Here is a 19,984-nt window from a genome sequence, read left to right as displayed (position 1 = left end):
TTCTGTTGCTTATTTAAACCCTTAAGGACCAGGCTTTTGTTTCATACCATATATTTTTCAAAATTATTTCAGCGCTTTCCATGCACCAATTCTATTATCTCCCTTTGTCAAACATTGGGGTAGTAATTTATTTTGTATTTTTCATCACACAACTTGTACTTCAGGTATGGATGTACAGCTCCTGATATATGTCACTGTCACACATCAACCCAATATGTGTTCAGCAATATCTCCAGAGCCGTCTGGTTGTTTGGGGGCTAAAATGCCACATTTGGGAAGTGCGCTTTTTCCCATTTTGGTCAGTTTTTTTTCCTCTCTCATTTTGGCCCTATCTTTGAACCTTGCCACTCCAATTCACCCAATCAAACCATGCATTTTTTTTCCCTTTTAAAGTAGACACTCCTTGAGTATTTGAAATGATAGTATTTTAACTCTTTCCATGTCAGGATTTTTGGGAAGACACAGTGCTAATTTTAGCACTTGTTCATAATAAACTTGATTTATTTATTTTTTTGACTTTTTTATTTATTTTTTTAATATTTTGCAGCAACTGGGCTCCATTGATTTGCATTGTTGGTCCTGTATTCCACCTGTAAGGGGAGCCAGAGTTCTCAGGATGGTTGGTTCTGAAGAGACAGCCTTGGAAACTTATATTTTTATTTATTTTTTAAGTATGCCGACATCTTACTAGTGACAAAATCTCTTGCAGTGGCACGTGTGACCGCTCTCCGGAGCAGTCACACATGTTCCACTCCCGTCCATTTACCCAAGCTTCTATTCCAATACATTTAATTACGGATAATTGGGACTTGCCAAAATCTGCCTAAAACTTGTCAGAACAAACCTTATCCACCTGGAACTCAGCAGTATCACCATTGACATGCTTCCAGTCAGAATGGTAAAGAGAGAAGAACAAAATTCCACCAATACAAATCACCAATAGAAACACTGGCTGCGACAATGCTTACAATTGCAACAATTGAACTAATTGCCCACCAAAAAGTTAGAATCATAACTGCCTAGAGAGAAGGAACATCTGCAGCCAGATTATTGAGTTCCTGAACATCTTTTTCCTCCAACCTGAATACCTGGTTGATCCCTTTCTAAGCTTGTTTAAGTCTCATGACGTGTCAGGCACGTCATAGATCGTTAAGTGACCGTTTTGCATTAAGTGCCTGACCCGGCAATGGACGTTAAGGGGTTAAAAACAAAAACAATTGCCCCAGGAGCCCTGATGCAGTGTACTTGTTGCATAGTCTTGTGCTAGGTGATGGGAGTCCAGATGAAAGCCTCACTTGATGCACAGCCCTCTTATAGCAGGGCATTCGCAGAGACTCAGACTCCATTAGCGGCATCAGTGAGCTCCCTATTTCCTGTCATGTGATATAAGCCAGTAAGCTTCTTTTTGTAGTCACATGATGCAGTCAGTAAATGGAAGCTGCAGAGTTCTCTGCTTGTAAGGACAGCAGCATTACTGTGTCAGGATGATGCTTTTCAGACAGTAGCTGGGACTTGCTATAGTACTCACCAAGCGCACCTGTGTATATGCGCATCAGTGTAACAGTACAAGGACAAAAGTAGCTACCCTGACAAATGTAAGGATTTTTTTATTTTTTTTACATATTAGATTATGTGTGGACATTCAGTAATCCGACTAACTTTCATGCTGTTTTGCGGAAACAAAACCTTGGCTTTGTCCACATCTCACTTCCTGTCCCAATGAATGAGTCCAGGTCATGATACTGTCTGACAACACCTTGCTAATGACTATATACATACCAACAGTGTTGCCCCATGCGACCTTGATCCATCCCTGTTAGCAATTCATAGTGATAAGGGGGCTCACATGTAGCAAACTCAGTTGAGTGAATTCTGCCTCTGCTTATTTGTATAACACATACTGCTCCATCTCCTAGTTTCAGCAAACCGCTGTTGAAGCAGTTTGCCTTGGTGCCCTCTAGTGTACAAACACAAAATTGCTAAACTGATTTAACAACAACTATATGAGCAATGAACGTTTTATTTATAAAATCTTCCTTCAAAACAATAAAAAAATAGTATTATACAATAAAATATTTTACAAAACAGGAATATAAAACATGCCTTTTACAGTGTTCCAAAAACAATCTCCTTTATCTGCGTCAGTAAGTAGCAATCATTTTAAGTATCTAGATAGTAAAATTAGGCAGATATAATTAAGGAAGGTCTCAAGACTATGTACTCAAGGGCCAGAAACATTTCTGAGTTTTAGGTTTTCACCAACATATAACACAATCAATGCATAAAAAAGTGTTCCAGGTTCAAAATCAAAAAGTGGCCTTATTGGAATAAATATAAAGGAATTTTGCGGCTAGCACACAATTATTTTGTGTCTTATTTAACTTATATATACAAATGAGGCATTTGCCTTTTAAGACACCTACAAATACGAGTAATGCCAGAAACTAGGAGTGATGTCAATGACATCCATAGGCGATGCACATACATAATAAAAGGTAGTTTATACACACAATTACAAAAATACATAAAATGTTACAGCAATATTAAAACCTTATAAAGGGAAATACTACAACATACAAACATAACATTAAGCATTAAGAGAACATTGATATGCATTCAGATTGTATCTCTGCACCCCATGAAGTATGTTTACAGGTAGACAACAGGGATTATATATAAAGAGGAATTCTGGTGCAAACATAGCAGCCAGTGAAATGGCACTTTGTGCCAGAATAGTTTTTTTTTTTTTATATATACACAAAATACCAATGGTATATAAACAATTACTGTGCAAGAGCAACATGAGGAGTACCTGTCCGGATCATCTGACAGATAGATAATGCTACAAAAGTGGATCAAAATAGCTGTTGGTTAACTCTCTAAGAAAGGGAAAATGCTGCGGCTTTTACTTTTGGCAGAGCTGATGTTGTCCGATTTAAATCGTTTCGGAGAAGGAGTAGGGAGAGAAATGTTCTTGCGGATCTGGAATGAGAGAGACCAACAATTAGCAGGGGTTTGGGGGTCCAACAACAAAACATAGCTGCTGCCACGTATCATAAAATGCCTACCATGTAAAGATACAAATACTGGAGTGTATACTGGAATGGGAAAGCCACCCCTGTTACTTCTAACCATTTTCTTAAGACTAACAGCCATTTGATGCATACCTGCAGCAATGTAATCACTAGGGATCAATCAATGAGTACCCTGCAGCAATCCCAGCTCAAGTTTATTTTGCAAGGCTAAAATAGTTTTGTGAGTCACGTGTAAATGGACCTCTAAAGAGAGTAACTACCGAAACTCAGGCACATATAATAGTGTAAATGGGACTTTTACAAGGGAGAGCTTCCTACCACATCCAAATAGTACATTGGGTGCCAGTGACCACCAGCTCCAGCCACAAGTGCCTCTGCTCTAGTATTGGTCAGTATAGACCGCTACACATAAAGATTAAATTACCTTAGACTTTGGCTTTTCCTCACTTTCTTTCTTTCCCGGTGACACGGTTTGAAAGACAAAATTCCTTGAGTTCCGCGGTGCATTGGGATTAAGGTCAGACATTGCCGCAAGTTTCTGCAAAACTTCTTTAGGCTTGTTTAACAGGGACCCAGTCTGCATCTGAAATCAGGGGAGAATACAGTTTCACACAAGCTTCATAAACCCTTGGTGACCGGAGTGTTTTGGAAAGGTTGCACCCCTTCGTGACAACGGCTATTTTGCCATTTCTTAAATTAGCAATAGAGATATTGCAACACTGATATCTGTCGTGAATGCCTGAGACACCCCTACATGTACATATCTTTCAAAAGTACAGAACCCAGGTTATTCTACTTGGGGTATTTTGAAACTCCTCATGCAGCCATTTTACCACCAAAGATTGCAGAGATGCCCACACACATAGATTACAATTCATGAATACATTTACTGAGAATTTAAAGGGTTACTAAGAGACACCACCCCAATATATGTTCAGCAACATCTCCACATGCCCATCACACCTCTCAGCCATCCATCATTCATCACACAATCACTGCAGCTAACCTGTCAGGCACATCAACGTCTGGCATGTCAATTGTCGTGAGGAGTTAATACACATTCTACAAGAGTACCCACAAAAACACTGGTTAAAAGAGGGGGAGGAGAAGGTCCTGGGGCTATGAGGGTTACTTATAGTGATATCCAATAAAAACTCATTCTACTTTATCCTACAGCCAATACATTACAATGCTACTAACCGAATCCCAGAGCCAGAGAAACCGCTAGAGTCTATAATAATAAAAAAACAAAACAAACAAACAAAAAAAAAAAAAAATTTACGATAAAACTGTAGGCAGACTCACCTTATGGTGGCTAAATGGTTTTATCACGTCAAATGGATTTCTGGATACAGGTTTCTTCACTTCCTTCATTTCAACAGTAGCTAGAAAAGTTAAAAAAAAGTTAAAATAAAAAAAATTCTAAATTCTGCATTTCAGACCCCAAAGTACCCTACAAACAAAGCTTACGCCTACAAAGGGTTCACTGGCACAGGAAATCAGAGAAAGATGGTTTATGTTAAACCAGCAGAGGCACAATATTTTGTTTATTAAAATGGGAGCTGGCAGGAGCATTGCCTGATTTCCCTCTGTAGTATAAAAGGACCAGCAGAGCTGCTCCTGCTTAATGCATCTCTCAATCAGCGAGATCACCTCCAAAAACTTACAGACTTAGGTATGCCTTAAAAATGGGCATATAAGTTATTCTTCATAATGTAAATTGTATGAAAGTGTACTCACTCTATGGTGAATACATCTCATTATCTGCTTGTTAAAAATAGTAACTCACCTCTTCGCTGGAAGACTTTAGCAGTAACCTTTTTAGCAAGTTTCATGAACTGGCTGCCTTCACCAATATCTTCCTCCTGATCAGCATGCCCTCTTTCAGACTAAAAGACAACATTAATAATACAAAAGCATTCTTATAACAAAACAGGCACATTAAACTAATGGCAGGTTCACACACTTATACTGCACACCAATGTTCAACACCTGGTGGTAAGAAAGAATAATCAACAGGGCTTGTAAGACCTGCTGCCATTTTGAAGTTTTCAATCTTTTAGTGCACTGAGGAGCACTTTATTTTTTTATTACACTAGTTTCTAGATCACCTCACCCACTCCTGGCTTGCAGAATTTGGACTTAATTTCATCACCCATTATCACCCCCTTCTTTCACGTTGACAGCGTCTCAATGGTCCTTTTAAGCCCCTTCTGATGCAGATCTTGCCCTCAGTATATTTTTATTAACATGAGACTAAACACCTGTTACTACAGCAATTTACTATTGACCTTTGCTTTTTATCTTACCATCACATGGGACACGGCATGCATTATTTTTGTGTCTATAAACAGTCGATAACATACACACTCCAAATAAAAAAGCCAAGCAGTAGCAGTGTCCATTAGAAGGCATATAACTCTTTCCTGTTGAAAGTATAATCTGAAGGTTATTCTCTCCATGATTGTTGTTGTGCCCTACCTGCTCCCGGAGCCACTGTTCTCGCTCATATCTTTCTTTCCTCCATCTGGCTTCCGTCTCGTCCAGCTCCTCATTCTCTGCCTCTTGCTCATCTGCTTCAGAGTCTCTCCGGAACATGTCCAGCTGAGAGGCTTCATCTGGGTTAAACCACAATATAAACATTATAAACTTTGTTTGCTACAAGTATCTTAAAATCCAAGTCATTTCAACCTTCTTTGTCTTTTTAAGTCATGTCCCACACATTTGTTAGACTAGGGAAAGGGGCCAAGTATAAAAGTATGTTTTATGTACTGGACAGAGCTAGACCGGTCAGGCGTTTCCAATCAAACGACAGGTTTTAGATTTACAGTAGAAAACCAAAGGTCAAATTCAAGCACTTAGACATGGTATGCATGTAAAGTACTACCTTAAGATAGAACACGTGTGCACCATTCTATCAACTTGTCTAGAAAAAAGCTTGTGTAAAATCTTACTGACTTTATGCAGAACAGGTGGATAATCTATTACAACCAATTTAAAAATTAGCCTTTACACTACTAAATTACCAAACATCTTCCATCTGTATTTTCTTGTTCTCCCCGGTCCATCACTGTGAAGATCCCCATCAGCTAAGTAACGTTCCTGATACAGGCGCAGCCGCCGCTTGTCCTCATCCATGGTTACTTTCCTGAAATGTAGTAGTAAAAGATGTAAGATAAAAAAGTGACCCTAATACCACACACACACATATATATATATATATATAGATACATTTGATATTTTATATATTGCATGGACTCCTAATGCAGTTTACCACATTGAGTAATAAAGTAATATGTCCAAAAAAATAAATAAATGGGGAGGTTAAGAAGATAAAGGTGCATGGTACTGCCATGTGTGTAGCACAACAACAGAGCGGTTAATACTGTCATGATGATCAAGATAGATGTTCTTTCTATATTATTTCATAATAAGGTTTACAAAGAACACAACTACAAATGATAACCATTGTGGTGGAACATGGGCAAACAATGCTGAAATTAACTATAGAGTCTATACGCATAAGAGATACTAACATGTGGATCTTGTTGACTTGGTCCTGCAATTCTTCGTCTGAAGGAAGATCTTCATCAATGACCTCTTCCTCATATTCATCCTCTTCCCCTTCTTCCTCATCGCCACTGTCAGCATCACTCCCAGAAAGCTCAGCTTCATCTTCCATGAAGTCTTTTAACTTCCTACATATTAGATTTCAAAACTAAGTTAGAGCACTGTGGAATATGGAATGTTTGCAGTGTTGCACAAATATACAAAAGAAGATGTATCAAAAGATATGCTGCCACTCTGCCCCCAAGATGTGGCCCCCCCCCCCGAGATATGCTGTCACTCTGTCCCTAAGATGTCCCCCCCCCCGCCAGACTTACTGGTGCAGACTCCACAGGGTCTTGCGGGGCCGGCGGGGGACCTCTACGCATAACGCGTATTCAACTTCCGGTGCCGGCACTTCCGCCATGGGAAGTACCGGCAAGGAAGATTAACGTACATCGCCCAGACGTTCACCGGCTGTGGCGACGCGAGCATAAACAACCTCCGCTGCCGGCACGTCTGCACGATGTGCTTTAACAATCTCCCTTGCCGGGACAACTTGCACACAACTAGGTGCATACAAGGAAGGAAAATTTTAAAAAAAGGGACCTGTTAATCTTTGAATCATGTGTGGACAATGTATTTATTCAGGAGAGATAACATGAGGAAAGAAAAACTAAACTAAGCATACAGTGTCTCAATGTTTGGCATACTTACAGCTTTTTCTTTTTCTGCTGCAGTCTTAGCAAATCCTCTTCATCTTCTTCAGAAGCTTCCTTTTCGTCATTTTCACGGTCTTCCTCATTTTCACCATCACTGTTGCTGTCTTTGTCATCTTCTTTCTCCTGTGTTACAAATGAGGTTGTCACTGTACCTATAACATACTTTTACCAAAGTAACTTAAATGTAAGGCAACTAAAAAGGTAGAAAAGCCCAGAAATCCAAACACTGCATACTTTTCAGGTGAGAAGGCTACCTATTTATCCTGAAACGTTTGAAGCATATCTGGTGCTATTAAAAAGAAAAAAAAAAAAAAAAAAAAGTACAATTCCTGGATAAACAATTTACACAATGACACACAAGCGAGGCCTGCACTGATTGGGAGAGCCTAAAAAGAGACTGGGGGAAAAAAGGCAGGGGCAGTTTAAATCAGCTAGTTGTGGTAATGCACATATCAGGGTCTTTGGTGCCTAGGGGACGTATCTACTATAAGGTAACTCCCTACTCACACTTTCGCTATCAGATTCATCACATGGCAAGAGTTGAAAATCACCAAACTCCTCCTCTTCATCTTCATTGTCTTCTCTGTGGAGATTCATAGATATGCATGCACATTAAAAAAAACAGAACAGGGCTGAATCGTAAAGTAGTTAAGGACAGATCATTTCCTAAAATAAACTAATATTGAAGTATTAGCCACCTTCATGATGGTGAGTTCTAACTGGGTCATTATAAGGAGTTACAATTTCTTAACTTAAAGTTTAAAATGGTAAATGTTTCTTTCCTATGATGTTTCGCGAGAAGTTTGACAGAAAGCTACCCAAAGTAATACTGTGACTTGAAATCAGCTCTAGAGGCCTGTATAGCTGTTGCAATGCTAATCCTACTCAAAAATCTCACAGCAAATCATTATCCCAGCTACTTCCTGTATGACACAAGAATAAAAGGAGCGAGTAATGAATACAATAAATACAATAATAAAAATGAGAAGTAGGGTGCTACCTGACTGGGAAAGATCCAGAACATGGTGGTGCAGCTTCTGACATGGGATTCTTTTCAGTCTCTTTGTGAATTTTTGCAGCGGATGAAGAATTCTGAGTCGAAGTATCTGCCACACAATTTGTATTAAATTTTATTTTAATTAAATCCGTTTATTACAGCCCTATCTGCAGCTTTTAAAGGTAGCCGCAAAACACAAAAGTTATGAAATTACATATACAAACACAGAAAAAAAAATGCTGTAAAGTAAGAATGCTTTCGAAAATAGACATGGATAGTTATTCCATCGATTAAAACGCAAAGTGAGCGAACAGAAGAAAAACCTAAATCAATATTAGGTGTGACGACCACCCTTTGCCTTCAAAACCGCATCAATTCTTCTAGGTATACTTGGACAGTCAGTGATTTTGTAGGCATACAGTTAGGCGTATGATTAAACAACTGCGGATCATCAATTTCACATGTAGGTTGAAACACAGCCATTAACCGAAACAGACAGCTATGTGGGAGGCATAAAACTGGATGAGGAACAAACTCGCCAACAATGTACGACTGTATGATTTCAAGTCATACACCATGGCAAGGCTGAGCACAGCAACAAGGTAGTTCTACCTCTCCCAGGCAGACAGAGGTCTCCAGATATTCTGTCCAAGTTCTTCTGAAGAAGAACAAAACAGGCAATGTTGAGGACTGTAGATGCAGTGGTTGGCCAAGGAAACTTAATGCACCCGATGGGACACATCATACTTCCCTTCAAGTTGGAAGTTGTCCAGAAGTAGTACCATCAACTCGGCACTGGCAGAAAACAGCAGTACATCCTGGTACACCACTCTCCTGCCCACAGAAGTCTGGTTAGAAGTGATCTTCCTGGAAGACTTGCAGCCCAAAATCCATACCAAAGCCAGGTGCTCTTGACTGATTGAGGGATGGTCACATCAAATAGTGTTGATTTATGTTTTTCTTTTGTTCCCTCATTTTGCATTTTGTTTAATGAAAACAAATTTGAAAGCATTCTTACTTTACATTTTTTTCCTCACACCAGCATAATACTTTTGCATAGAACTGTGTACATTGTTTATTAGGGGGATCTCACCTAAGGTGTACGTAAGTGCACTATGCCTTTAGAGCACTAATCAAGACAACTTTGCCCTTGCGCAGATCATTTTATGAAATCCCATATAACTGCTATATACATTGTGTGTAGCTACCAGGGAAGAAATGGCACTCCTTTATAAAGATTATTGACCACACACAAAGACAATCTAAACAATTAAAGTAATGGGACATTAATAGCCAACATCCACACCTCCACTTACTCCTACCCTCAAGTACTTTATCAAGTTTTGAAAAGTGGATGAAACCCCTATCCTCTTACCTTGTGAGACAAACTTCCCGGAGCACAGTCCTAGCAGCTCCTCCATGGCCTCTTCCTTGGGGTCTGGTACATTGCCTTGGCTAAGATCTGGGAACTGCCCTGAGCAGAGGTCCAGCAATTCCCCCATGTTTGCATCCATAGCATTTTCATCCATGGTGTCCAGTACTAGCCTGTGTTTGGCCGAGCTGTACTTGCTCCTATGATGGCCAACATTAAGAAACCTTTGGGAACAAAATTAGTTTTTTTTACTTAAATCTTCTGTGAATGCAGTTTTGACAAGTAACATTAAATACAGATCAATTACAACAGCAACAATGGTTATCAAGCATTTGCCAAATTTACTGCCCAACATAAGCAAACACCTTTCCAAGTACTTCGGAAAAAACAAAAAATGCCTAATTTCTCACACAACACTTGTCATGGGACACAGAAGCAGATGCTGACGTGTTGTTCAGTAAGATTCAAATGTTTGAGTTGTCTATGTGATTAAGCCTTGGGATTTAAAAAAAATAAATTAAAAAAAAAAAAAATGGACCGAGCTGTCAAGGTTTCTCTGCTTGTCATACTACAGTATCGGCACAATCAATGCTGTGTATAAGTGGAACAGCAAAGTAGTTGCACGTTAAGCTTTTAATGGAGATAAATATTCCTTCAAGGTACTAGTGTGCATCCAGTTAGGCAATATACACTTGTAATTTAGGAAGACACCTGGAATCCTAAAGCATTATTATACCACCAGTGCCTTACCCGTCGGCATCAAGAAGCTGGCTCTGTGTATCTTCCAAAGAGAATTGAAATTGTGAGCCCCCGCCAGCACAGAGGTAAGAAGCCTTGGGCTCTGGTGAGGCATTGTACAGATCTTGAGAATCTTCCACAGGAAGAGAGGGTTCTGACATCTTGCCAGAACTCTGAAAGATATAATAATAATAAAAAAAAAAAAAAACCACAAAAATGTAAGGCAATCATTTTAGTTGATAAAACAAAAGTGTTTACATGTGTTGTCTGGGCTGGTACAACTGAATAAAACGCCAATCTTACAGAAATACGTTTGTGGGTTGCAAATGAGTTGGAAGGAGATTAAGGAAATAGTGTCTCAAAAAGTATCCTTTAAGATTAAACAAAGTAGAGCAAGAAACAAAAATGTAGGACTTAAATTTGAATGTATCCATAAGGCGATTATAATATACACATATATATATTAATTAAATATCCTTCTATATCTATTCTTCCTCTGAACCATTGCTGGACAAAGCCTACTCCTATGCCGGCAAAACACACATCTGGCATTGTTTTTGTTCGCCTCTCTCCATTATAAAATTTTACTTGTTTTCTTCTTACCCCTCAAGGAATAGAAAGCAGATAGACTGCCTACTTATTATTATATTTATATAGTGCCAGCAATTTACGCAGCACTTAATACAATACATATATTCAAGGAATATGACAAGACGAGAATTAACAGACTAAGACAAACCGATACAGTAGGTGAAGAGAGCCCTGCTCGCAAGCTTACTTAGAGGGTTGTAGGAAAATCAAGTATTTATGTCTCAAAATTGCCTATTAAAGTATAGGCATTTATAGGCGCATATTGAATTTATAAGACAAAACCTACATAACGCATCTGAAATATAATAAAAATTAAAACCGATTGAATTTCTGGTATCTGAGCCATATGATTTCAAGTATTGGTCAATGGCCACAAGATTTACAGGCGAGAACAAAACAGTAAAGCTTTAAAAGTTCCATAAACATTTGTGTATTTAAACCTTAAATGCATTATCCCATGTGTTGAACGTAAGCTGAACAAATTAATGTTATTGACAACACATAGCTTACAGTTTATGATGAAGATCAGGTTTACAAAAGGAAGCCTGTCTATATAAAACAATAGATGTCTAGATATACGCCTCAATAGACAAATTCAACATGCATAGGATAGATGTAAGGCTATACCCAAATACAGGACCAAGTGCCCTCCCCCAAAAAAAAATAAAAAATGGAAAAATGGGGGGCAACTAGATGGGTCAAATGGTTATCAGCAGTTAAATTCTAAGTTTATATTTTTAACTGTTGTAAGACAAAGGTAGTGAGTGAGTTTGATATGCACCTTGGATGCAGAACTGAGAAAGCTTGTTTTGAAGTGCATTGGAGATGGTGAGCGGAAGCCGGTTACTGTGGAATGGAGGGATCCACGTGCAGCTTTACTGAACGGCTGGTACGACGGAATCATGGAGCCAATCAGCTCAAAACTGCTATTGTGACTGTTCTCCTTTGCCTGAAGATAATCCTCTTCCTCTGTAATAAGACATACTAGAGTTGAAATATGCATAGAGCCAAGAACAGATAATTTACACACATATTATATGCAAGCTATGATTGACCACTTTTTCGCACTGCAAGGAAAAATAGCTCCCTACAAAGTAAAAATCAGTATTTAATGTTCACTGAAATAATGAATATTTACCAAGTTTGCCAAGGTCTTTGCAGGCAGCTTCCTCAGAATCCATTTTATCAGGAAGGGAATCTCTGCAAAACAGAAAACAAAACTGCTTCACACAGTCACGTAATACCTGCTTTACTCAGGTTGTTTTGTGCCCAAAAGCCTGAGACTTCAGCACTTTTACAGTATGATTCTCCTTTTTAACTTGTGCGTACCCACAATATATATATATATATATATATATATATATATATATATATATATATATATATATTCTTTCAAATTCAAGAAAGTTGCATGAAGATAACCCAGGGTATTTTGCTAGGATTATTTGGACACTTATGCAACCAGTTGGTCACCAATCCCTGCTAAAGAAAGCTCAGTAGATGTTGGGCGATGCAGCAGGACAATGACCCTATACATTGAAGTAAGCCTACTACAGATGCCGTTTTATTTGTTTAAAATATGCCTTTTGGAGTGGTCTAGACCTTAACTTATAAGAGATGCTGTAGATTGAACTTGAAAGCTGTTCACACCAGACATCATAAGAACATAGCTCGTCTTAAGCAGTTCTGTCCAAAATTGCTCCTGGTTGGTGTGCAGGTCTGATCCACAACTACCTCTTTTATTGCTGCCAAAGGAGGTTCGGCCAGTTACTAAATCCAAGGGTTCTTTTACTTTCCCACCAGCACCGTGAATGTTTAATGGGTGCGTCCAGTAAAGACATGAAAGCTAATCATCGCGTGTTATTAGCTGAAGCACACAGTTTTCTCCTAATCATGTAACTATGTAAAAGCTCGATCTTTCCTAGGAAGAAAAAAAAAAACCCCACAAAATTCACTTGGCTACACCATGCACAGGAAAAGGAAAAAAAAAAAAAAACCAAAAAACGGTTAAACCAACATATGGTAAAATATCTTTGATATTTGAGGTACGGAAAACCCTGGTAGTAACTATAAATTACTACATTTAAAATCCAGGGTTCTGTTATGCACAGACAAAAATGACTGCATACATACCCTAGCTTGGTGGACTGGTTTTCGAACATCATCAAAGTTGACTCTGTAATCACTGGTCTTCGCGGTGGTATAACGTTTTCAGGCACATCTTTCTCCAACTCTTCCCGGTTTGCATCATCATCATCTTCCACTCCATCTCCGAGAAGATACTCTACATCCTGTAAAAAAATGACCAAACATGATACCAACCAGAACACGAAGAAACTTTCCTTTAAACCTCTACGGCATGTTCTGGCTCTGGGTGGGAGTCAGACAAAAAGACTTGTGTTTTCATGCGGTGATCACTTTGGCCATTGAAAATAGATATGAGAGTGCCATGGTAAGCAATTACTATTCGCTATTTCTTTTAGTCATAGCAAGAGAAAGGACTAGTATGTTTTCTTCCCACATACTAGGGTTTAAACTATTTAGTTTTTAATGCACTTCGGTACAACATATCTTTTTCCTGAATGTTCTCCCGATGCGTTTTACCTCTGCCCCCAAGACTTACCAGAGCAGACTTCCGGGTGTCTTGCGGGGCCGGACAGTGGCAGCATGTTTTTTTGGTGCTTTTTTAAAGAAAAAAACTTTAAAAAAAAAAAAAAAAAATCACCAAACTTTTAGGGTGCGGCCTATATACGGAGGCGGCCTATATCCGAGCCAATACGGTATAACCTGAGAGTTTATTATATTACAAGTGAAACCATTTATAGAAACACTTTGGATATAGAAAATAGTAGCTGTCCCTAACCTCATCCACAGTTGCGGTTTCAGCATGCCAGAGCTTGTATTTTGTGTCTTCATGACATGGTGTTAAAATATCGTCAACACTCCAGCAGCATAACATTCTCTCTTTTCAAACCAAAAGTGATATATTACTCTGTTACCTCTTCATTTCCTTCCTCATCATCATCTTCAGACTCTGTCATTTCTGCTTCCTCTTCATCATGAAAGCCATCTTCATTGTCTAGGTTAAACAGAGCCTGGCGCTTCTGGCGTTCTTCATTGCGACGTAACTTCATAGCTTCCTGCAGCTTAGCTTTTAGCACTTGGAGCTTTTCTCCTGAACACACAAACACGGCGCGCTAAGAAAGCTATCAGATTTGGTATTGGCACTGATGATTAATGAAACAATGATAGAACATACCTGGCTTGCCATGAATTTTCTCCTCCAAGTTTTCTGCAGCCATAACGACAGGTACAATATCCGTTTTTAGCTCCTCTTTACCCTCAGCATTTGTCTCCTTACGAACAATAGATAGGTTGAGTTTCCTCTCTGCCACAGGCTTAGCCTTATGAAGTGTATGCTTCAGGAAACGCTCTTTCAAAGCTTCAAGCTCTGGAAAAAAACAAATCAAAGACTGAACAGCCAGGTCAGATTTCTGCTATTCGTCACTTAACCTTATTTCCACAAGATCTTCAGCAACTATAAAAGAACATGCTTGGTTTCTCAAAAAATATACATCTAAATAGAGCATGATATGACAATTTAATTTGCTATAGACAGCAACATATCTATCCAAATAGATCAAATGCCTAGTTTTTGTCTTCACATGATCAGCGATGCAAGAATTCACATATTTACACTGCTGATTTTAGGTGTTCTTCCCTGCTAGCATCATTCTGGCACAGGATCAGATTGTTATAGCATTGTATAATGCTACTGTAGGCGGAACTAGAATATGTACCTTTATTGGAATTTGGCTCATCAAGGTTGACAAAAGAACCCTCATCGGCACAGAGACGAGGTTTCAGAGCTAGGTCTATGCCAAGCGCACGCAGTTTTTCCAACTTGGATAGTTTTGGTATACGTGGTGTAGAGACTGTTGAGCTTTTCTCAGCTGTCAGACCCTGCTCACATGCTGCATTTTTGGATTGTAAACTGGGTACACTACAAACATTTTCATCATTTCCTAAAGTCTCTTTAACGGTGTTTGTCTGATCAATGAGATCTTCACATAGTTGCAAGTTTGAAGACATTACGGGAGCATTACTGGCATTTCCAGATTCACAATCTCCACCATCATCTCCTTCCCTTATGTTTTTGCAATGTTCATTTGTGTCCAAACCCTGTGGATCTTGGAGTTGACATTCGGTATTTACTTTTGTTTCCTGTACTCTGATAGATTCACAGTCCATGCCTTCATCTGATTTACATGCAAGATACTTTGAAGATCTGGAAGACATCAAAACTTGTTAATGATGTTCTCCTAGCAAGCCTTCTATAAATACATGCAAATGTTCAATCTGTTTTTTCACATTGCGCGAGCTGGATAGACAATTGACATCAACAAAAGAAGATTACATAGTGCCAGGTAATTATTTGTGTTTGGATCTTCTCGCTACATGAATATATATATATATATATATATATATATATATATATATATATATTAATATATTTTAAACTTGCAGCCCCAATATACATTTTACCATATAAAAGGCCTGTCCAACACAAAAAAATAAAGACTTACTCCATGCAAAGGACAGCAAAATTCTGTAACACTCATTACTTACTTTATTAGCTGCATTGCATTTCCTTGACAAACTGGCCTTGGACGGCGTTTGAAAAAGTCATGGATAGTTTTGGGTTCAGGTACATGATATGGCAGAGAAAGAGAAGACGCTGTGTGGGAGAAACAAATCGTAAACAGTTCACTTTAAGATCATACCACAAGCACAACCAATGATGCACTTTAGATGAGGCACAACAAGGTGGCCAAAGCAGAAGCATGGTAAGGCTCTGTGCAAATTAAGATGGGGGATACAAGTAAGTATGGTGCAAAGGAAAGAGGAAGAATGTGTGTATATATTTTGTATGTTAGAGCAACTAAAAGCGACATATTTCACTGCCCCCCTCCACAAGACACTGTAGAGCCAGGGACACCTGGGTACTCCTGCAGAATGCCCATGTCACAAGTTGCATAGCTTTGATACCAGGAGGGAAAGCGCAAGCATGCAAATAGGGCATATGAAATCTCTTAATTTTAGCTGGCTTAAAGTATTCATATTTACATGTAAGAAATATGTACAATTACATGCATATATACAGAACGGAATCGCAGAAAGGGTAAGTAAAATTCTTGCCACTCTGCACAAAGTGCAGCTATTATTGGGCTTTTGGAACCTAACTCCCCTAGTTCCCGCATAACACCAGTTACATGATGCCGTGAGCAAGGGGATAGGGGAACCTGACTACGGATGGCGCCAAGTAAAACATTGCAAGTACGTTTCCAAAAGGTGGCTTCAAGACTTAACAAAAAAAAAAAAAAAAAAATGTAAACATACCTCTTACAAGTCTCTGTGTCTCACTGTGTAGCTGCTTCATAGCTTCTTTACTTATCCGTGCTGCTTTCCTTTCCTTTAAGGGGGGGGGGGGGCAAATAAAAAATAAAAAAAAGGGTGGCACTGCATTAACATGCATATATATATATATATATATATATATATATATATATATATATATATATATATATATAATGTGATCATGTACCCATCAGCAACCCATGGCAGATTATAATTTAGATTAAAAGCACGCATGCAGAATGTACACATACCTTTCTTTTTTCAAAGCTCGCTTCAAGCTCATGGTCAGACTCAGAGCCTTCATAATCACCAGAATGATGCTGTAGAAGCAAGCATTTATATACTCAATGTTTTTCGACAACAAAAAAGGTTGACTTTCTAAGCCTTCTCTTAGAATATTTTTTCTGCCATCAGTATAACACATTTTACGGACAAGTTTCAATTACCTCTTCATACCTTAATTTCTGTCAGACTTAATCTGGCATGTTTTATACTATTCGCAAGGGTGCGAGGGGGCAGAAGACCATTACACTCACAGGACAGTTTTTGGTCCAGCAACGACAAATCGTGTAAACATTAGGGCTGCAACTAACAATTATTTTCATAATCGATTAGTTGGCCGATTATTTTTTCGATTAATCGGATAAAAAAACATGTAAAATTTTTCATTATCGATTAGTTGTTGCAGCCCTAGTAAACATTAAGAAAAGTAAGTTTGTCCATATAATTGTGTACAAAGACTAAGTCATTTAAAAAGGAGGTTCTTGGAATTGTAGGCAATTTTCATAAACCATGAGGATACTTACAGAATCACCCTTCAGCTTGTCTTTAACACTAGTGCGAATAGCATCCAAGGACTCCTCTTCCAGGTCACTCTCAACCCCCATTTCATTTTCAAACAAATCCTTATCTGCTAGAAGACAACCGCTGTCATTTTCTGTCTGCACCTAAGAGAGTTGCCATCAAACATAGATTATACAAGTTATCCACACTGTGATAGAAATATTTTATTTCACTATATCTGTAACTTTGCAATGTGATAAATATTGCAGTAGTATTGGGTCAGCAGAAACTTGTACCTGTGATTTACGTTTCTTTTCCTTTTTCACCTTTCCTGTAGGTGCAATTTTCTTCTCTATCTTTCCCGTTTGTCTTTTTGTTTTTTCCTTTACAAGTTCTCCAGAATTTTTCCCATCCCGCGTCCTAGATGACTTGTGATTTTTCTTCTGCTTGACCTGTGGTCTGTCCCTCCCCGGACTCGTAGCATCAGAAGAAGGCTTGTTGACATTTTCAGTCAAACCTTCTTTGTCACTGTCCTCGCTGTCCAGCGGTACAGAGAGGATTCTGCTGTGTTTCCCTTTAAGATCCTTTACGGTCTCCTTGATTTCATCTTCATGTTCTCCATTCACTTCATCAGAGATAGCAAATGTGCTTTTCTCGCCTTCATCACTGTCACTTTCTTCAAGTATTTTCTTGTTCTTTGGTTTCCTTTTTACGAGTACTTCTTCATCTGAATCTGCTTGCAACAAAAAACACTTATGTATTTGTAAAGAGACGATATACCAAAGCAACGCTTGCTCCAGATTACTAGTGCGTCAGTTATTTGATTGAACTAATAGTCAGAGGTCTGTTTAAGCATCAAGGGAGTTTAGAAAACAATATAAACTCCAAAATACTCTCTACCAAGTTATCTTAAAATACACTTCCTTTGTGTTATTATAACTGCAAATGAAACACTCCAAGTCATAAGAAATTAAACCACTGGTACATTTATGTTAACATATTTCCCCCCTCTGTACCAAGAGGCATCCTAGTAAGCAAAGGACTAGTTTTAAGAAGTGCTCTTTAACCTGAAGTCTTGTGAATGTTTCTATAGGTGGCACCTTTGGAATCTTTTTGAACTTCATATGGTACGGCATCACTTCTCAAAATGTTGCAGCATTCACCAATTGTTTAGGGTATGCAGTAAGATAGAACAAATGCTTGACGAACAGGAAGAAGTTTACCTTCTTCAGCCAGGCTGCGACTCAGCTCCCCGGGAGATGCCATCTCACAACTGCCTTGACCGCTGTCAGAATCACTCTCCAAATTCTTAAGTTCAGGAATTCTCTCTTCCGAGCCCAAATAAGCCTGTCACACACACAAAGAGCATTGTTATTGCAGTTGTAACTAACATTAAATATGTCCTAAAATCCATCCTAAAATTTAAAAGATAAGTGTCTGCAAAGCATAATCCTATTCAAAGATTTCAAATAAAAGAAACAAGAGATGAAGCGGTAGGCTGGGTTACAAAAGACAATGAGAAAGCATGCTGGAGGACAAGGGGGGAAAGAGTCTTATATACAGTTACATCCCATGCCTCCACAAAACAATGGCGATCCTTGGAGCAGGCAGCATTATAAAACAAATGAACACAGTAGGTTTACTTCTCCCAAAATACTTGCTTATATCTCACAGCTAAACACTGTGGAGCTACACTGCAAACTCACAAAAGCCAGCGTGCATGCAAAATGATGAGTGAAACTCCTATTTCTGACACAAATTGCTTCGTTGTAATGAGCTCCCAGGCTGTTTTTCTGCAATCACTAAGGTAAAAATCTCCTACATGATCGCAGATCCCTACAATCATACGGTGGGGGGAAACGGCAGTAAAGTAACGCGAATTTTGAGATCAACAAGCGTGCACACGGAAACAGCAGGCCGAGTACACCAACATTTGGCTCTAATGAAAGGAATGGGTGGCTGTGTGCGAATACCTGAACGCCATGTAAAAACATACGCTATAATGCACACTAAAATGATACAAACCCGTGTTACGTTGTACCAAAAGGGGGCAAAAAGGCTAACATCCTAAATGGCACTCACCCTCACCTGGTCCTCGCACTCAGCAGCCATTGCCCCTTCTCCAAATGACAGCTCCCGCCAATCTTCCCAGCTGCCCTCTCAGAATTCCCGCCGTGACAAATGGGCGGAGTCTAGCACGGGCCGACCAATCGTGAGCTAGTTAACGCTTTGATGGTCGTCAAGCGTTCCACGCCTCGATTTCAGAAATCTTTACTATGTTACTTGCGTGCGAGACTGTATTTCCGCTATTTTTTTTATTTACTGCTCTGTATGGACGAGGTGGGAGTTTCCCCGTGACGTCATTGATTTAAATCACAGGGATAAGATGTAAATCTTGATTTGTGCAAGGTGTTCATGCTTATCTCAGTTTATGTACTGATACATGGCCGAAATATAAATCATCACAAAACGTCATACATAATATATGACATATACACAATGCATTATTGGATTCCAATGATTTTAATAGCATTCTAGCGGGATGATGTGTTTTCCATTCTTCATTAAGAGATATTTTCAGACAATACTATTACTTTAAAGTCCTAGAATAAAAAAAAAGCTGATTTTCAACATTTTTTAAGGGACTACATGGGTTTCCCTTGCAAACAACAGAACCTACTTTTGTGTCTTTACTCCTTTAACAACTGTCAAGAAGGGTCTTTTCTTCAGATGTTGAGTCTGACCAATGTTACTACTAGAGCTAGAAGAATTCACATCCATG

General features: G+C 38.9%; 1 protein-coding gene across 1 annotated transcript; it reads right to left on the bottom strand.

Moving 5' to 3' along the window:
• Positions 1-2,871: 2,871 nt before the first annotated feature.
• LOC149281372 (claspin-like) lies at positions 2,872-19,314 on the bottom strand. Its single transcript, XM_089499335.1, has 26 exons — positions 19,285-19,314; positions 18,426-18,549; positions 17,499-17,935; positions 17,226-17,366; positions 16,671-16,739; positions 16,402-16,474; positions 15,631-15,739; positions 14,802-15,289; positions 14,261-14,452; positions 14,001-14,176; positions 13,135-13,292; positions 12,140-12,201; positions 11,783-11,970; positions 10,423-10,583; positions 9,676-9,896; positions 8,304-8,409; positions 7,813-7,886; positions 7,299-7,416; positions 6,572-6,733; positions 6,062-6,183; positions 5,517-5,653; positions 5,156-5,161; positions 4,825-4,924; positions 4,341-4,420; positions 3,460-3,618; positions 2,872-2,982 (listed from the first exon to the last, which is right to left on the bottom strand). The coding sequence occupies exons 1-26, from the start codon at positions 19,312-19,314 to the stop codon at positions 2,872-2,874; spliced, it is 3,804 nt and encodes a 1,267-aa protein (XP_089355461.1).
• Positions 19,315-19,984: the final 670 nt, after the last annotated feature.

The sequence above is a fragment of the Sceloporus occidentalis genome, unplaced genomic scaffold, assembly GCF_023333645.1.
Source record: "Sceloporus occidentalis isolate IW3139 unplaced genomic scaffold, rSceOcc1.0.p SCAF_133, whole genome shotgun sequence".
NCBI classification, from domain to species: Eukaryota; Metazoa; Chordata; class Lepidosauria; order Squamata; family Phrynosomatidae; genus Sceloporus; species Sceloporus occidentalis.
Note: the sequence above shows the minus strand (reverse complement) of the source record. Positions and strands in the feature narration are given on the sequence as shown.